This window comes from Vanessa atalanta, chromosome 28 (genome assembly GCF_905147765.1).
Source record: "Vanessa atalanta chromosome 28, ilVanAtal1.2, whole genome shotgun sequence".
Taxonomy (NCBI): Eukaryota; Metazoa; Arthropoda; class Insecta; order Lepidoptera; family Nymphalidae; genus Vanessa; species Vanessa atalanta.
In genome coordinates this window covers 6,123,396-6,143,290 of record NC_061898.1, presented here as the reverse complement: position 1 = coordinate 6,143,290, position 19,895 = coordinate 6,123,396, and the positions used below count along the sequence as shown (strand labels likewise).

Here is a 19,895-nt window from a genome sequence, read left to right as displayed (position 1 = left end):
ATTTATTCTAAGCTTAGAAAGACATAATTTACCCTTTGTTGAAACATTGCCGTTAAAAGCTGAAAATAATGACCTGAAACCACTATAATATTACACATGCGCTGCGCTCCGTGGAAACGTTCCTAACAGGACTAGCATAGAGCTGCCATTACCTCCTCTTAGTGACACTATTTACCTACACATTTGTATGTCTATCTATCCTTAATTTTTGATATGTTCTTCCTCTTGCTTGTAATCTGTGGAGTGATTGAAAAGGGACGGAAGTTTGCGGACAGGAAGCGAGGGAACCGCGCGCTATTTCATTTGACAAATAACCGTCGCGGAGCTAAAGTTGTCCGTAAAATGGTACCGATTTTCCGAGGATATATTTCCGACTACTGTAAGACTCGTTCGTTTTTAAATGCTGTTATATTATATTTATATCGAACAATGTAACCAAATAAATAGATTTTTACATTTTTCACAAACTAAACGCTTCTGACAAAGCGATCGACTGAAGAAAATTAATTCTAATAACGTTATATTTGTTCGACTCTAAAATGTATGCAATTATTTTATATATTAATTTATTTAATATATATAACTATTGTAGATAACCTGCATTGAATCAGCGTATTCAGCAATGAGGCATTTTGTAACCAATATACATATACAACGCATCGAAATAAAGATAACCATTATTCGCGCAAATCTCGACTTTTACTCATCATCTACGCACCAACTAGTCTTGTCACCACACTATGTTTCTCACAATTTTGCGAACGATTTTCTTTTATACTTGAGTGAACATTACAGTAGAGTGAACTGGCAGATTTCGTCACGTAAGGAAAAAGAAAAAGTTATCGAGGTAGCGTCGTGTCCCGTTCGCGTCTATGCGACCGAACCCCCTCGCTCTGTCTCTTTCTATCCTATGCAGTTTATATAACATTATTTAAACTATTTTTTGTTATAGTTTTAAACCATATTTAAATATAAACTTTATTACTTTATTCTACCGCCAAACAACAGTGCTCAGTATTGTTGTGTTCCGGTTTGAAGGGTGAGTGAGCCAGTGTAACTACAGGTACAAGGGACGTAACATCTTAGTTCCCGAGGTTGGTGGCGCATTGGCGATGTGAGGAATGGTTAATATTTTTTACAGCGCCAATGTCTATGCGCGGTGGTGACCACTTACCATCAGGTGGCCCATTTGCTCGTTGGCCTACCGATATCATAAAAAATATATATATTTCTTGATTATGGGTAATTGCCCTCTTACAATCAACTGAACCACTCCCACTCCTTCCTGTAAAAAATAATCATCTATTTAATAATAATTTCTATTAAAATAATCTCACCGTAATTAAAAAAGGTGGTAATAACAGCTCTACTTAGATATTAATCACACACGTCCTCTCGGTCGAGTGGCCTCATCTCAATGTGTTATTTTTTAATTACAACAGTTTATTCTCTGGGGGGGTTAACCTGGGGGTTAATTACCCAAGTTTGACATAGATAAATGGCTGGCTGGAATGATTACTGGCTTGGCTTTGATGTTTTTAACATTCGTTTTGTTATACTAATGGTATAAAGGCTAGTGATTTGGAAATATATTTTACAACTGGGGGGTTAAACTGGTGGTAAAGCCTTGAATTTGGGCTTTACTAGTGCACCTAATTCATTGTAAAATAAACATCCAAAAGTCCTGTCATTATATACAAAAAACAGGCATGCAAATGAATCCAGTAGGCTGATTTTTGGATATGTTGGCTTAGAAAAGCTTAACTTGTAATAATTGTTGACTTTCATTTCCTATTTGCATTCGCTGCCATCGTGAAAAAAGTGTTGAATTTCGGTTTTTCTTTTTTGCGATAACTGGACTGTGCGTCGTTTTACGAGTGTTATGATAGAGTACTTTTTGTTGCTTCATTCACGCTACAATTTTGGTCCTATAAATTTTCGTGACGCCGATCAAACAGTACTACTAAAACGCTCTCACCCACTGACTACATTCTGTTCCGAAGTACTGATCTCATGGAATGAAGCCTAGGACGAACATCACTCGGAGCCCGAGAGTAGGTGGCCGTACTGGCCTTGACAGCGCCACATTTTGATACTCCGATTATACTTCTTACTTAAATAAGGCCTTCTTTTTGAGAAGAAGGCTCGCAACTGCTCCATTAGGGATTTGATAGCTACATGAGAGATTTTCAATTAACACGTATTTCTCCACGATGTTTTCCCCATCGAACATGGGATGAATTATAAACACAAATTAAGTATAAGAAAATTTATTAGTGCACGGATTTGAACCCGAAACCTTTGATTAAGATTTTAACCTCAGCTCGTTAGTTTTAGGTATAAGTTATTAACTCTGAACGTTTTTTAGAGAAATCTTGGCGGCAACTCCGTCTCTGACCACCCACTCAGTCGCCGTGACGCCGACGCACAGGAGAGACACCAAGCGCGACTCTGTCAAGGACGACAGGTAAATACCGATCTTCTTGTTGATTCTTGCCAATGCTGTTGTCTGTTGAGGAGTTCCTTTGTCATGCTTAACATAAATATTGTCATCGGAACGACGTGTTAATTGTCAACTCCGTAATGTAACATTCATTAAGTATAAAAATAGTTTTGGTATCGAGATTCATTCAAGAATAACCACAAATTAAAATTTAAACATTCCTTATAAAGCGTAAACTGTAAAGCTACTACCGATTCGGAATGTGCGATCCCACCGAGAAGAACCGTCAATAAACTGTTGCTAGAATCAATTGTACTTTTTATATCACGAGTATATTAGCGTCTAAGAATGTACGATGCATCTTCATTAGGTTATGTTTCTCAGTGTTTTGGTTTCCTACTCTACCCAGTCATTTAATCCTTTCTTAAACATATATATAAACGTCGATACTTTTAACTAACCTCATAAATAACCTCAAATCTTATCTTAAATGAACCAATAAGGCATTTTAATCTGTTTATGACACACAAGATTAGTTTAGTAAAAGATAAATTGGTCGGAACGAATTGTTACATAATAAATTCCATGCCAGTTCCTCTTGGTAGTAACTACATCCCGAAAAGATGGTAGCTTTCTAGGTAGGTTGTAATTTGTCTTGTAAAGTAATGTTTCAGAAATGCTTATAAACTAATCAAATAAAGCTAAATTTGCTTTACGCTTATAAAAAGATACAATTTCATTTAAGCAATAGAAGACTTATTTCAAGCTTTACTTCCCGCGCCATAAGTCATCGCCCTTCCATATTTTTTCTTTTAAAACATAATTTACTTAATTTAAATAGATAGTTTGGAGCATTCACCACTCTGCTCCAATGTGGGTGGTGTTGGATCACATGTGACAGAATTTCAATGACATTAGACACATGAAGGTTTCCTAACACTGTTGACATTCACCGCCGAGCACGAAATAATAAAAAACTAGTTCATTTCAACAGATCCTCAATTAAAAGAGATACCAGAAGAGAAAGTAGTAAGAGAGTGGATCAAGGAACGACCACCAGTCCTCTCCGAGACAGCTGCAAGCGAGAGTCGCGGTACAACGAGACGAGCAGACAAGTGGTGAGGCCCAACTGCAAAAACCTAAAACTCCAATTACTTTTTTTACAAATCTTCGTGATAATCGCATAATTTAGTCGTTAGGTGTCTAAAACTGAGCAGTTCCTTCCAGTTCCAGCAGGTAGTACGTCACCAAACTAATTTAAAAATGAGTTAATACTTTTATTTTGAACAGAACAATTAATTATCGTTAAATTAATTGAAAATCTTACTTGAAAATAATAAATTTCAAGTACATCGCATCCTTCGACGAGGAAGGCGAACAGTTTCGAAGGGTCGGGCCCGAGGGTCTGATGAACTTGGAAAAGGTGTACCGGACGCAAGCGGTGATGGACCACATAGCGAGCTTTCACCAGCACCGATACAGCCTAGCGAGAACAACGGCACCTGTTTTTGGAGATTACTTGAGGTGGTATAGTATAGATATGAATATTTAATAGAATAATATCAAATCAAAATCAATTTATTCAAGTAAACTTCACAATGAATCACACACGTTTCGGAAAGCAGCCTCCAGCGAGAAGAAACGGCAAGAAACTCGCATAGTTGCTCTTTTCAAATAAACAGATTTACAATGCTGTTGTTTACAATAATTACTGTCCTGTGATGGAACCCGAGCCTAAATCCAGGCGTTTTTTTTTTCTAAAAAGAATAATAAGATTTATTTAGTATTAATAAACTTATTAAATTTAGTAAATGGTAAATTATTTCCCGGTATCTTATTATATATGCGTATAATAAGATACCGGAAAATTTAAATCTGCTGTAAAATATTTATTGAATGAATCTAAATGATATTTAACATACCTAACTATATATTGCAATATTATTTAATTTAAAGTTTTAAATTTAATATTTATAATGATAATTTATAATTTATAATAGTAATTATTAATATGCTTTCTACACTCTGAAAGTTATTTATGTATTAATTGTCATAGGAAACTGTTTTGGTTTAAGGATTAATTAGGTACAACATTTATAATTATTAATAGCACTGTTTGTTTCCAAAATATAAATAAATAAATAAATAAAAAAAAAAATAAAATAAATAAATACCATTGCCCAAAAACGTTTTCTGTACCGTATGCAAACGGAAAGTACGGGTTACAAGTTTATTCTTATCTAATAAGTATTGATGTCTTGAAAATAAAGTACTAGATCTATTTTGTCTTAATTTATCGGATGCTGGAAGTATATTAACAGATGATCAATCTTTACTTAGTAACTATTGTTTTATAGACAGGATATTTATCAATTTCGTTATACTTAATTGATAAACTCCGTAATTGAAATAGTGGGTAAGGGCAACTACTGAGTTTCTTGCCGGTTATGCTCGGTAGAATCTACTTTCCGAATTGAACACTGTGACATGACGACGCAATTGCTTTTATTAGCTGAATTGAATAATAATTATTTTGATTTGATTGGTATAATTAAATTTGATCTATTAATTGTGCTCTGAACTATTCATTAAAATATATACGTATGTGAGAGAACGGAAGGCAAAATAAATAGTAAAACCGATTTATAAGTAAACAAGCATTAGCAGCCTGTTAATTTTCCCACTGCTGGGCTAAAGGCCTCCTCTCCCTTTGAGGAGAAGGTTTGGAGCATATTCCACCACGCTGCTCCAATGCGGGTTGGTGGAATACACATGTGGCAGAATTTCGCTGAAATTAGACACATGCAGGTTTCCTCACAATGTTTCCCTTCACCGCCGAGCACGAGATAAATTATAAACACAAATTAAGCACATGTAAATTCAATGGTGCTTGCCTGGGTTTGAACCCGAAATCATCGGTTAAGAGACACGCGTTCAAACCGCTGGGCCATCTCGGCTCTCTAAGTAAACAAAGTATTATTTAATATAATAGCATTTAATTATACTTATTTTTAAACACTAATTACAATGAATTCCATATAAAAAAAAAATAAGTTAAATTACATTATTACAGAATAAATAGAATATTACGTTCAACTGGTTCATACCAAATAAACTGTTCAGAGCACCGATAGTACCGTGTTCAACACTGAACCACTTCTGATCTTTTGACATCCGTCCAGCTTCATAAAGACTTGTCATTTGAGTCAATTACACAACCGTGTTATAAGACCGGAACTTGATTAAAAATATTATATCCCACGTGTAAAGACAACATCGTTGATTAGCATACTTTAATCTTAAAGGACTTTGTAGGTTCCGATTGGAACCATTTTTTATGGGTTTATCCCGTGTTTGATGGTGAAGGAAAACATAACATAAGAACATCTTCACGTGTCGGATAAAAATGTGCCGAATATATTTCTAACAAGCAGCGAGGTGTGGTAAACTCTGTATTTTCTCTGGATGCTCATATCCACTAATGCCTTACTAACCATTCCTTAACGAATTTTCCCTTATAGTCCCTGTTAACTTCACATTCAATACGACATAGCGTGGCTTAAACAATATTTATGTTTACAGCTGAATTACGTTTGCGACAGAAAGCTTTAAAAAAACCTAAACGGTTTTTAAATTAACTTTAATTATATTTAAACTTATTAAAAATTTTATAGGATTTTAAAGCACGATATTTCGACATTATCTACAAATGTATATAATATCCCGTTTCAAAATACTTATTACAAATTAACCCTAAGTACGGGGATTCCACTTCAAGATGTTCCCATCTTGTAGTGGATTCCCATCTATGGAATAATTGTTTGTACAAAATTTATTACTAAAAACAACTCTGCAAAATGTCTACATCATTGCTGTATTGACATTTTAATATATCAAATATGAATGAAAATGGAAATACAACGTCGGCGATCTCCATTTGACAGTAATATGTAATTGCTGTAAGACTTAAATATCCCCTATATTTTTAGAACAGCCATAGAATCATGCGAAGAACCTGTCTTCGTGCAGCCAGCCCAGACGACCGCGGGGTCAGACTTCGAGAACGAAGCGCTCTACGAGCTGGAAGGAGGAGGTTACTGTCCTGTACAACCCCTGCCTCACGACCATGGCGTCACAATGTTCCCGCTGGCGCCGCAAAACGGGGAGAGAATGGACAGGCACGTTTTACAGGTTGGTACAAATCTGATGTGATGATATCCGCCTTTATCATGTATGTATGCTTCAAAGAACACGCACTCATAAACAGCGATGCGATTCTGTAAAGAATTAACTTCACATCTCACTCGTGAAATGTTGACAACGGGCTTACGGCGATACGCCATTTTGATACGTGTATATAACCTTTATATTAGTTGCATGTGTTAGGAAAAATAATACTTTGAATTATTTAAAAAAAAAGAAAAGAGAAAACAGTATAAACACATGCAATTAAATTAATAAAATTATATAATGAAATTGATATAAAATATTTTGAGCATGTTTTGTGGAACAAAGGCTATTATTATTTTTATTTTATTTTACATAAACTTTAAAATTATTATAATCAATGGTATATACTGAAATTTCACGATCTGCAGTGATATCGTTCCTGTAGAGACAGGAAATACGTCACACACAGTCAGGACCGTTACATTAGGGAGCCTGGGCTAACACTACTTAGGAACCTAAAATATATCTGAACGTAGACTTGAATTAAATTAATTGAATGGGCTGCAAACCAAACGATCTGTTTAATTTAATAATGTTATGGATTTGTTCGCTTATGTCGTCTATTCTTGACTTTGACTTGACGTAGCTGGGGCCCCCTTAAATCCACGGGGCTCTGGGCTGGAGCCCAAAAAGCCATATGGTAGATGCAAACAGTCACTAGACCATCTCCAATGCCTGGTGCCATTTATACCACACATTATCAATACTTTGTTACATATTATTATATCATCTGTTTTGTCTGTGTGTGCAGTCATTTACGGTTGCTGACAATCCATCTCCAGACATACACCTAAAAATCTTAAGAATAGAAGGAAACCTTTTTTATTTCTGAATTACTTACCAAATCTTTATTATTCGAAGTATTAATTATTTTAAATTTAGACTAACTGACTGACTGACTCTATTTATATGAGCAAAATAAATAACAATTATTATTAATACAATATTTCATCACCCAGCATCACGACATTAAACATACAAACCAGTTCTCTTGCGCAGATTTTACACCATGGAACTGCTTGCGTGGTGGGGGAAGCGGAGTGGGGCGGTGCGTTCGCTCAGCTCCGACTAGAGCGATCGTGCGCTCTGCTCACGTGGAGCCGCACAGCACACCGCCCACATGCACAACACGGTATTTAAGTATTAAGCTGTGTATTAATACACCACTGTGCTTAGCAAGCGTATCGGGAACCCTTTTTCTTCGGCTAATATATTACAATGTTTATATTTTTAGGTGAAACCCCATCAGAGAACGTACAGCAACCTGAAATTAGCTTATCATACAACCCTGAGGAAGTCATACCGCTAAAATATTCCGGAAACTTGGTGCACGAGAATGAAGCTGGTGTGGTCGGCGAGGAGGGGTGAGTAGTAACAGCCCGTTAACTCCACTCCTGGATAAAGTCCTTCCCTTGCTTTCGACAGCGAATATTAGATTGTAACATTATAGATGGATACAGCTCATGGCCATGGAACACCCTTAAAGTTTAAAATAAAACGTAAAAAAACATTTTGGAATTTTAGTCGGGGATTGTCGCCATTTTCGATTTTCTTTCACAGCTTCATCGACCTTCAATGCGTGAAGGACATGCGTCTTGGAGGCAAGCTGCTGGAACCGCGGGATATCGCGGAGCTCTGCGCGTGCGCAAAGAAACACGGCCTCGAGACGTGCAGCCAGCGGCCGCACATCATATCATTAGTGTACGGGAAAACGTTGAGTGATAACAGAACTGTGCACTTTGTACTGCCGCCATATTCTTTTAGGTAAATGTATGCTTAATTTTACCCCCTTATGTATCAGGTGAAATTATTTTTATCTACAAGACCTGTAGTTCCATTAGCTGAAAACAAATATTTACTGATATCGTCTTAATTTTTTTTTATGATATAGTAAGGCAGACTGGAAAATTGATCATCTGATGGTAAGTGGTCACCACTGCCCATAGACAATGGTGGTGGAAGAAATCTTAACCTTCATTACTTCTACATTGCACATGTGCCCCTAACCTTGGGAACTAAGACATTATGTCCCCTGTGCCTGTAATAACACTGGCTTACTCACCTTTCAAACAACAACACAACAATACTGAGCGTTGCTATTAGAATATCTGATGAGTGAGCGGTAGCTATCCAAACGGGTTTGCACCCTACCACCAAGTATTTGAAGTAATTATAAACAAAGTCTTTTACTTCTAGGGTATGGGCAGTCGGTCTCCACTCTGTCATAAAGGCGTTAATAAGTCAGACGAAACTCGCAGACCGAAGTCTCGCGTGGCTGAAAAACAAGTACACGGCACTCTACTACGAGGACGGATGCTGTTGCGAACCACTCGTATCTGATGCTATACGGGTCAGTCTCTTCGCATAAAATTAACCCAAATACGAATTACCACAAAGATTAATTTCAATTTAAATAGACTGTAAGGTCCACTCACTGTCACTGATGGCTAGCACAAAGCCAAACAAGTTATTTAAGTAAGTTGAAGTTAATGTCAGTTTGACTTTATTAGCCGTTTTTATGAGAATCCCGTCTTAAATCTTCTGTCCATTGTTGATTAAGTACAAAGTAAATTTTAGTCAGAGCACTCAGTAGTTAATCTTTTAAAATCAATTCTTTAAATAAATTTGTTAACGTATTAAAAATGGACGTAAAATATTTCGTGAAAATTATTCTTTTTGGAATTATGACTTTGTAAAAGGTGATCCATACAGACATTAGCTAACAGATCAGATCTAGATCCTCAATTCAGTGTTCCCCCTTAATTCATCCAGGTCTTTGGAGGCAGGGATTCCGTCTGCGACAGCTCGTCACACTCCACGCCAGTCAAATATGCAGAGTCTCACACAGACTCGATAAAGAATACAGGAATGAAGTTTAAGAAGAACAAATCCACGTCCGAATTGAAGAGTTCCCCGAAGAGCTACAGCTCACACACATCCGGCACGCGCAGTGACGACGATGTAGTTCAGGGATCTCCAAGGCACAGGTGAAACTTATATCATTACAATAAAACGATACATGAGTAAATTTTGACCTGAAAATTTAAATAAAAAATACAAATAGACTCTTTTAAGCACTATATATTTCTTTACTTAAAATTATTTGATAATAACAAGATATGTATTTGTACAGCTCGTACTCGGCCGCGTCGAGCCAGCACTCGTCGTGCGCGCCGCGGCACAGCAGCCTCACCGCCGCGCCCAGCGTGTTCAGCGGCTCCCCTAACCGCAGTAGGTAAGCTTCAAATTACATCATTTTGGTGGAATAACGCTAGTAATATGTTAATTTATTATTAGAGCCCATTATAGTATCCGTTAAAAGGATATTCTGTTTTATAAACTTGGATGTCTCTCTCTTATAATCCGTAAAGATAGTTCCTAGGCTGGAAACGTGCATTCTGCAGACAAATGTGAACACGGCAAATTAAATCCCGCTTATAAATATAACAAAAAAATTTTTTATGGACAAATTCAATAACTTTTTATAGACCCAACTAGAAAAACGTTCGTAGTAATAATAATTAATAAGAATAAATTTTCTTTGCGATATGTTCATAGTTTAAGAAGATTAGAAACCAGTGAGAGGTTTTGGGAGAATCTAAAACATCTGAGGACGGGGTCGGTGGGCTACGACACGCAACTCGACTTCATGGACTTTGTCGCGTTATTTCGAAGCTTTAGGTGAGTAGGTTAACAAAATTCGAAGCTACATAGCCTTGTGCTTTAAACACTACATAGATTTAATAGTGAATGTTTCTCAGTTGTACAACCTACCTTCCTGTTGAAGACTAGGGTTTAAGGGCTTACTACCCGACATCAAAAAAGAGAAAACTAACAGTTCGATTATATATTTTTTTGCTTGTTACCGTAGAACTCTCTTATTTATGAACCGATTTGAATATATTTTGTTGCTTAAGAGCTCCCAGTTTTGGTCCATTTACATGTGGAGAAAAAACTCCAACCCTTAGGGTGAAAAATACGGCATAATTTTTTGACTCGAGTTTTATTTATAATTTATTTTCTCATAGTAAAATTTTAAGTTTTGTTTTTGTTAAATTTTATATGACTGTCAGAATTTCCTGTAAAGATGCAAGATAAAAATGGTGGCGCTTTATTGGCTTTAATTGCTTAAACGTTGTTCCAGTCTAGTAATGAGGTCAGAGTTGCGAGATGTTTTCGAACATTTGGCGGTACCGAGAATGCGGAATCCACTGCTGGGCGCTGAAAAGAGTCGAAGTTCCCCAGAACTTTTCAGAAGCAAAAATGTTTTCCGCACTGGTAAGAGACACATCCTGGAATAACCCGACAATCGTAAATCCGTTGCTTGAATTTTTTTTAATTTAAAAAGCACACTATAGTTGCGAGTGTCAGTAAACACGTTTGAGTGTTAAAACATCGTCTATCGGCCATTTAAAAAAAAATAAGTAATCTTTTGTATTCAATAAGTAATGTAACTTAACCTTGCAGGGTTACTGACGAGAAATGGTTCCCTGGACTTAGAACCTCCGAGTGACAAGGCGGGCAGAAAGAAAGCATTTGATATTCTCGCAGCGGCAGCTTTACCAGGTAGGTTAAACAAAAACCACAGCCTCGTTGGTCTCTTGCCTAGTTTAATAGACGGATCACCAGCTTCCGTTATGGAATTCTATCAGCTCATCGAAAACACAGAGGTTTTCTTTATGGAATCTCAATAAAACTTCGGACTTATGAAATTGGCATTGCTCCACTTTTGAGTCTTAGAAAACTTTGGTCCTATGCTTGACATTGGACTACGATAGTGGGGGAATAAACTGCATTAGGTATCAATGTTTATCCTGTGATTGATTTGATAAATAATATCTTAAATTTAACCAAGTTATATTTTAAGGAGCAAGTCCGGACGTGAGCGGTCGAGTGTTGTCGCTGCCCACGCTCGGGAAGTTCTGCGAAACGAGACAAAATGAACCCAAGACTGAACAGCAGCTGAAAGATATAATACAGGTGAGCAAAAAGCAAACCTTAGATTTAAACATTCCTTACGACTCAATTTCATTCTATATAATCATATGGCTATGTTTTATTAAAAACTTAGTACATATGTATGTATAGAAATTGCATTCTACATTATTATGCATACATGCGTCGACGTCCAGAGACGCGCTCCGACTAAATTAAAAACCAAATTCGGGAGCTATTTATACTACGCGAAAATCGGCAAGCGCACACGGCGCTTACCCAGCGCGCTCTATCGGACTTTCGTGTCAACACACGAAATGAACATACGAAATTGCGGCGTCGTCATTGGTCGAAAAATCGAACATTTAATTCGTAGTTTAATTTCCAAAATATTTTCAATTGTAATGTATAACTTTTAATAGGCTGAATCATAATTTTTATCATTGTAAATTTTGTAACTTTCTATTGGTAGAAAAGTAAGCGTTTTCTTTGGACGAAAGAATTTGTAAATATGCACTGAAATTATTTCATTGGATAATATTATTCCTAGATTTTGTATATATATCGACACATTTTTGAAATAAAATCAAATTCCGATCCGACCAGCAAGAAAGTGTTCTTTTACTCAAGAAATATCTACGAACAGTAACAACAAGTAAGCTAGGGACCAGTACCCCTACATATGTATTGATTGATGAATTTTATAAAAAATAAGCCGAGATGGCCCAGTGGTTAGAACGCGTGCATCTTACCGATGATTTCGGGTTCAAACCCAGGCAGGCACCACTGAATTTTCATGTGCTTAATTTGTGTTTATATTTAATCTCGTGCCTACCTACCGCCTAGGTGAAGGAAAACATCGTGAGGAAACCTGCATGTGTCTAATTTCAGCGAAATTCTGCCACATGTGTATTCCGCCTATCCGCATTGGAGCAGCGTGGTGCAATATGCTCCAAACCTTCTCCTCAATGGGAGAGGAGGCCTTTATCCCAGCAGTGGGAAAATTTACAGGCTGCTGATGCTGATGATAAAAAATAACTGTACTATTAAATATTGTTAGGGCGTGGTAATAAAATGCAGTATATTTCAGCACTTCTGTTTAATGATTGAGAGCATAGTTCACTTTTTCATCTTATTTATACACTCGGAATGAACGTTATTACAAATTTTGTTATCAACGTTATACAAGTAACGCCATCTACCTTTACGTTTAACAAACTACAGTGATAGTAATGATTTGCAAACAACGCCATCTATTATTACGGCTACACAACTACATTAGTTAATATTTTAAGCATTATGAATCACGTTTACAGATATTGACACAATTATCATAAGATACAATATTTTATAATACATAATTGTAGACAATAACTAGTGCAATACGATAGGCGTAATATTAACAGTTAACAATATATATAATAAATAATGTGTGTTTAATAATAATTTTCTCTTAATGTTCTACTCCACCAAAAGCTGTGAATTTACGTTTTTTAGATAGATTGACAAAACTTTTATTTACACACAACGGACAGTACTTACTCTATAATAACTCATGAAATAGGAAATTAGACGACAGCATCAACGGGTTTTCGTAGTAGTGTAGCCTATTCAAAGCAAAAAAAGGTCGGGATGGACCCAACCCGCATTGGAACAGCGTGTTGGAATAATCTCCAAACATTCTTCTCAAAGAGAGAGGAAGCCTTAGCCCAGCAGTGGGAAATTTGCAGGCTGGTAATGTTATTCGTCGGGAGCTTGACGTGTGTCAAGTTGAAAACTAGGTATCCATATGGGCTTGCATAGTCTTGGTTTTGTAAATGAGGACACTATCGATTTTTTTTAAGCCGCGTTGTGTTATTGAAGCCGATTGTGTAAATTATTTCCAGTACGTGTTGTTCACAGAGACACGAACCGGACCCAACACTGCGGGCGGAGAACTGCTTCTCATTCGAGGGTTTCGTGAGATTCCTCACTGATAAAGACAATTACGCATTCGTACCCGAGCAGCGGAGAGCTAACAATTTTACGGGGTAAGCACGGTAAAAATGTGGGATGGTCACCTGTTTAAGTAAAATCTTCAACGAAGAAGTGTTAAGTACCGTGACGTCGTACGTGGATGATGTCATATTGGAGTAGGTAGTATATTTTCAATATACTTTTTTCAAGTAGACTTGGCGTTACAATCTTTGCGTCTTGTATGAACATACAATGATTAATTATAACGAATTATATCAAAGTGATCATTGTTATTTTGAATAAACATAATAGTGTTGTAAACAAACTGTGACGCAATTGTGAGTATTCCTACTTTGCTGAAGAAAGGAAGTCCCGAAAGAACTCTGTAGCTCCGAGATTATAAATAGTCCGGACGGACGGAAGTTCAATATCTGTAACGTTACCCCACAATATGCCATATATATATAATATATATATATAAAATAACCAATATATTCTAGACGAACGGTATCATTGTTTGGAGTCGTCTAGTCACGACGGATTAGTGCTAGAGTCACTACTCCAGAAACCGTCGATGGTAAATTATTGAGGTTTATAAGCAGACGCCACTTTGATGTTATATTTTCCTGAACTGTTGATTGGGTTTCAAATGCTTCTAAGAGACGTAATATTCTTTAGGAAATCCGCAAGTAATGGGGAAGATGATCTACCCAAGGAGCTATCCCGCGAGATGACGGGACCCCTCAGCCAGTACTACATAGCCAGCAGTCACAACACCTACCTCACCGGTCACCAGCTGAAGGGGGAGTCGTCGGTAGAGCTGTATAGTCAGGTATGTAGGAACACTGTCTCTATCTCTCTCACACATGTATATCTTCACACAACCTCCTAAAAATGAGGGCAAATTATGCTAAAAAGCATTCTACGTTTGCAAGAGCCAAATTTCATAATAAATGACCTTGAAAAGTTTGAGCTCAATTATATTAATGTATTTAAATCTCAACTTTCAAAATACATTATATATAGACACACTAGTAACTAAATCGCAGCTCAGACGCAGGATATTTATAATACGGGGCAGTAAATAAAAACAGTTTAATTGCGAATATTATTTATTAAACCGAGACACTAGTGCGTGTTCCGGCGGTACCAGAACCGCGCGCGGTAGTCGTCGCTGCACGTCAGGAAGGCGGGCGCCGTGCCCGAGTGCACGATGAACCTGCACACACACACACACGCACACAGCGCGATTCAAGACTTATATGATCTGTCAGGCTCAGCTGAAGGCTAAGGGTATATGTAGGCCATCGCACTCACCGCACGGCCCCGTTGTGCCCCAGCGACATGAGCTGGCAGCGGCTGGCGCTGCGCGAGTGCCACGTGCACAGCGAGGTGGTCGCCTCGTCCGGGAACAGCACGTAGTCCTCCGTGTGGTTGAACACGGCCTGCGCGTGGTGCTCCTGCTTGCCGGTGGTGCCGGCGCCCGTGTACTGGATGAGGCAGCGACTGGACGCCAGCTCCCACAGCTTGATCGACGAGTCCATGCCCGAGGTTAGGAGATACTGCGGAACAAATATTATACAGAACCAACGTGTATGTTTGTTTTTGGACGCATTGAGATAAGTTTGAGCCATGAGCTGGTGTATCACCTTGCTGTTCCTGGTGAAGGCGACGGAGCACACCTCGGAGCCCTCGTGCGCGTTGATGAACGTGTTGAAGCAGCGGTTGGAGACCGTGTCCCAGAGCTTCACCGAGCCGTCCGCGCTGCCGCTCGCGAAGTACTTGCCGTTCGGGGAGAACCTGCGAACGGACACGGAGACGCGTTCGAAGAGACGACTCTACGCAAGGCACAAGTGTACGAGTATCCACGCCCTAACTCTCATACAGGGGGCAGGGCAGGGCACTCAGAGGCACAGGACTATAAGGTCTGCGAAATTCCAGATTCCTGGCATCTACTGCTAATTTCACTACAGAAAACCAACCCGGAAATGGAACGTAGGTAAAATGAATATATAAATAATTATCTGGCAACATCACATACATTACTCTGATCCCAATGTAAGTACCGACGGATACCGTCGGTACTTCTGATTTTCCATAACACACACCCAGACCCAAGACAACATAGACACCTAATGAACTTTTTCTACATCGACTCGGAATGGCGTACAGTGGCAGTTAGACTACCATACTGTAGGGTCAGTAAAAAACCGATATGTTCCGAGACTCACTTGATGGAATTGACTTGTTTCTTGTGGTGGTGCGAGGGCACGGGACACACGAAGCACTGGCTGGTGGTCACGTCGTACAGGCGGATGACGGGCTGGGTAGTGGATGCTATGATGTGGTCGCCTAGAGGGTGGAACGCCACGCACAGCACTTGCTCTGCGTCCTGAAATTCAGTTGGTAATTTATTTCAATAATACCTAATGTATCGAATGTAGTAAGCGTGCATCTTAACCGATGATTGCGGGTGCAAACCCAGACAGGCACCACTGAATTTTCATGTGCTTAATTTGTGTTTATAATTCATCTCATGCTCAGCGGTGAAGGAAAACATCGTGAGGAAACCTGCATATGTCTAATTTCAACAAAATTCTGCCACTGGAGCAGCGTGGTGGAATATGCTCCAAACCTTCTCCTCAATGGGAGAGGAGGCCTTAGCTCAGCAGTGGGAAATTTACAGTCTGCTAAAGTAATGTAAAAAATCGATAATATTTTTGCAACAAGAGCACTCACTGTAATAGATTTGTATGCCTTCTTTGCGGATGCTTTGGTAATGTCGAAGAGTTTGATGCAGCAGTCGCGTGACGCTGACACGAGGATCTGTTCCCGGGGATGGAAATCTAATGCTGTTATTTCGTCTGTGTGGTCATATCTAGGGAACAGATATGTATATTTTTTATTATATTTGTGTGTATCTCCAGACATGTTGTCTGTGCCGTTATCATCAACGTCAACATCTTTTTACGCGTAGTAAAGTCATAAATAACTACTAACTAAACTAACTAGCATTCATATCCCACTCACACCAACATACACATACAACACACACACACACACACACTAAAATGCGCACGCGCACGCATGCATACACATACATTTGAATCCCACATTTGCTTTCTTTTTGGTAATTACTTCTCTTATTATTACTTTTTTATATTGTTTCTTTATTATTGTTGTACTTTAAATATCTTGTATACTTGTACCTAATTCGTGATATGGAAGAGTTTCCTGGCCTGTGCTTTTCATATGCTTAAAAGGAGACTCCAACAACTTTATATTTAAGTACAAACTTGTTAAATAAAACATACTTTTTACTTTTTTTTTTTACTTTTTTATAAATTTTAAGTAAATTTAAGAAATGTCGAAAAGTTTCAAAAAATCTATTTGTATTAAACTAAATTTAGTTTAGATTTTTTTATGATGGTATGTCACTACTGCCCATAGACTTTAACGCTGTAACAAATATTCATTCCTTACTTCAGCCAGGAGGAATGAGGTCTATGTTGTGAGGAAGGTCTTGAGCGTGGACGTGGATGGATATAGAGGTAGGGGACGACAAAAGAAACGATGGATGGATTGTGTGAAGACGATATGGCTGGAAAGAATGGTACTTGTGAGTTGACGTCAGACTGAGAAGTATGGAAGAAGAAGACATCCTGCGCCGACCCCAAATAAAATTGGGGCAGGAGGATGATGAATGACGTCAGCCTGTGCCACCAACACTCCGGACACTCATCCAAACAGCCTAACCATGTTCGACTTTGCCCAGGCTCCTGACAACCATGTTTATTAGAAGTTTGTGCTTCCTCGAATATGTTCGTACTTACAATGTTCGAATTACGGGGTGTCCTTGCTGCTCCCTACCGGGATCGACTTCTTCTGGAGCCGACTTCGCCAACATCCGCTCCACATCTAAAATCTAAAAACATATACAAGTGTATGTAGTATATACAATAATAACAGAACTGTTTAGGTAAGAACAACCACTCATCACATATCCAACAGTCGATTAGGAATACTAAGTGTTACTGTGAACCAGTTTGAACGCTGAGTGAACCAGTGTATTAAACCAGTATTGAGATACAGGGGACATAGCATTTTAGTTCCCAAGGTTGGTGATTCATTTGCCATGTAAGGAATGGTGAATATTTCTTACAGTGCGGTAATGACCACTTACCATATAGTAGCCCAATAAAAAACAGCATCAAAGAGCAGTCAGTCGTGATGCAGTACCTTGATGCTGGCGTCCACGCTGCCGGTGGCCACGAGCTGCCCGCACGCGCTGAAGGCGCCCGCGCGACACGCCATCTTGTGTGACGTCACGTACGCCGTCTCGTACGTGGCCGGCTCGGGCGCCAGCGACGACGCGTCCATCTCGAACTCCAAGTCTAAACATGTTCAGAACGCGCTTCTTACGATCTTATACATCATTTGATAAAACAGCCAAGTCCATAGAACCCGTGGTGGATTAATTTGGTAGGGGGGGTGGGGTCATTGCTAATGACCCAGAAATTTCACTTACTCTTAGTGAAATTTCTGGGTCAACAAAAGAGTGTTCATGTTCAGAACCAATGGCTACATACTTTCCAACTTCTTAAACTTGAGCCTCCTAAGAAATTCTTCACAGAGAATGCTGAGAGACTATTGGTCACAACACGAATATGTATCCAGCACATGTCGATACTGACTTTTGTACAAGCTGACTAATAGATTATCGAGTTTTAAATTACAAAATCTAGCGGTCAAAAAAATAATAAATTAAATAATTTTGAGAAAAAAAAATACTAATAATATATAATACTAATAAATTTTTTTTTTAATAATAACAAAGTTATATACCACTTTTAAAAACATATTATCAATGAGTACATACCAAATCCTGTAGTTCCCAGTAAATGTTCAGCTCCACTGGAGGCTGCGAGACGATCCTTTCTGTCCGGCTCATGTTGGAGTCCAACCATCATGAGATTTAACAGTCTAGAATATTTTATTATTAATTTAGGAAGTGTACAAGCACCGCCTCTATGTGGTAAGTAGCCATGTTAACCAATCAATACTGGCACAAACCACTCGACAATGCCATATAAACTAAGGTTATGGGCCTAATAACTAAGGTTATGAGCCTTGTTTATATGAATTTAATTTTAGTAAAAGAGTAACTACTGAGTTTCTTGTCAGTTAATTTTGACAGAATCCACTCCAAACTGGTTACTTTCCTTTCAATTTAATCATGTAAGATTCTTGTGTTATCTGTTTCAATCAAAAGCATTAACATGAAAAGAGCATTTAGGAATTTACAGAATCATTAATTCAACCACCAAACAATTATTATTGTTGTGTTATGGTTAAAGTTGGGCGAGCCAGTGTAAATACCAGCACAAGGGACAAATCATCTTATTTCAATAGCTTAGTGGTGCATTGACAATATAACAATAACATCAGGTGGTCCATTTGCTAGTTAGGTACACTAGCAAAAGGACCATGAAATCTAATTACCAAAGAAATAAATGGAATAATATAACTCCATCTTACCTGTCACTCGGTGGACATGGTGGGTCAGCATGTACAGCCACTGACAGAGTCGCTGCAATCGGTTGAAAGCCATCATAATGGAGTTGACTGTAAACAAGATAAAATATAACTAAAAACTTTGCACTAAGCTGAATTTATATATTATTAAGTACTGTTATGGATATGGGCTTAAATTTGTGTAAATTATAAATATAATACAGATTGCCTCATTTGTTTAGTGTTAATTTAAAGTGAATTGTGTGTACATATGTAATTATTTGTCTTTATAGTCCGATAATTTTACTGAAAACCTGATAATCTCATGAAGATTTCATAATTTTACATTTGTAATATATTTATCGTCTAAGTGAACACGAATTGATAACATTAAACAAATAAATTAATAAAAAAATATTCAAAAAGCACGTAAACATAACCTATAACAAAAACTTTTATTTTTTTTATTAAATTCCGTTTTATCATGATATAACACGTTGAAATATCATAGCAAGATGAAATAAAGTAACTTATTTAGTTTAAATATTGATTTAGACTGATAATTAAACGTTAAACAAGACAAATAACAACAAAAGCGTTACCTTATTATCATTCGATACAGCAACTCTCTATTCTTAACAACATTTCTTGTGTCCACGTCCACGGGGACATCTTTCATTATAACTTCCGTTTCGGACGCAATTTTGAATAATTTCAGTGGACCGGCGAAATAAACAAAGTGTTTTTCAACACGAAACTTGAGGAACTGTCAAAGAGCACAAACAGTCAAACACAGTCAACTATTTTGACATTTACT

At 37.9% G+C, this 19,895-nt stretch overlaps 2 protein-coding genes across 2 annotated transcripts in view; one reads left to right on the top strand and one right to left on the bottom strand.

Annotated features, from left to right (window-relative positions):
• Positions 1-19,895, top strand: part of LOC125074568 (1-phosphatidylinositol 4,5-bisphosphate phosphodiesterase epsilon-1-like) — a 42,832-nt gene that overhangs the window by 8,440 nt on the left and 14,497 nt on the right. The window contains exons 2-17 of the mRNA XM_047685894.1: positions 2,369-2,467; positions 3,438-3,561; positions 3,792-3,967; positions 6,433-6,634; positions 7,673-7,805; positions 7,908-8,037; positions 8,234-8,437; positions 8,870-9,023; positions 9,446-9,660; positions 9,807-9,908; positions 10,232-10,354; positions 10,818-10,951; positions 11,141-11,239; positions 11,541-11,653; positions 13,511-13,638; positions 14,243-14,396. Coding sequence (XP_047541850.1) covers positions 2,369-2,467; positions 3,438-3,561; positions 3,792-3,967; positions 6,433-6,634; positions 7,673-7,805; positions 7,908-8,037; positions 8,234-8,437; positions 8,870-9,023; positions 9,446-9,660; positions 9,807-9,908; positions 10,232-10,354; positions 10,818-10,951; positions 11,141-11,239; positions 11,541-11,653; positions 13,511-13,638; positions 14,243-14,396 — 2,290 coding nt within the window. The remainder of the gene's footprint in view (positions 1-2,368; positions 2,468-3,437; positions 3,562-3,791; positions 3,968-6,432; positions 6,635-7,672; positions 7,806-7,907; positions 8,038-8,233; positions 8,438-8,869; positions 9,024-9,445; positions 9,661-9,806; positions 9,909-10,231; positions 10,355-10,817; positions 10,952-11,140; positions 11,240-11,540; positions 11,654-13,510; positions 13,639-14,242; positions 14,397-19,895) is intronic.
• Positions 14,659-19,856, bottom strand: LOC125074806 (cleavage stimulation factor subunit 1). The gene is made up of 10 exons (XM_047686234.1): positions 19,681-19,856; positions 19,103-19,189; positions 18,444-18,547; positions 17,804-17,958; positions 17,398-17,489; positions 16,304-16,442; positions 15,796-15,956; positions 15,214-15,364; positions 14,882-15,126; positions 14,659-14,783 (listed from the first exon to the last, which is right to left on the bottom strand). Exons 1-10 carry the CDS (start codon positions 19,755-19,757, stop codon positions 14,693-14,695), a joined length of 1,302 nt encoding a protein of 433 aa, XP_047542190.1. The 5' UTR covers positions 19,758-19,856; the 3' UTR covers positions 14,659-14,692.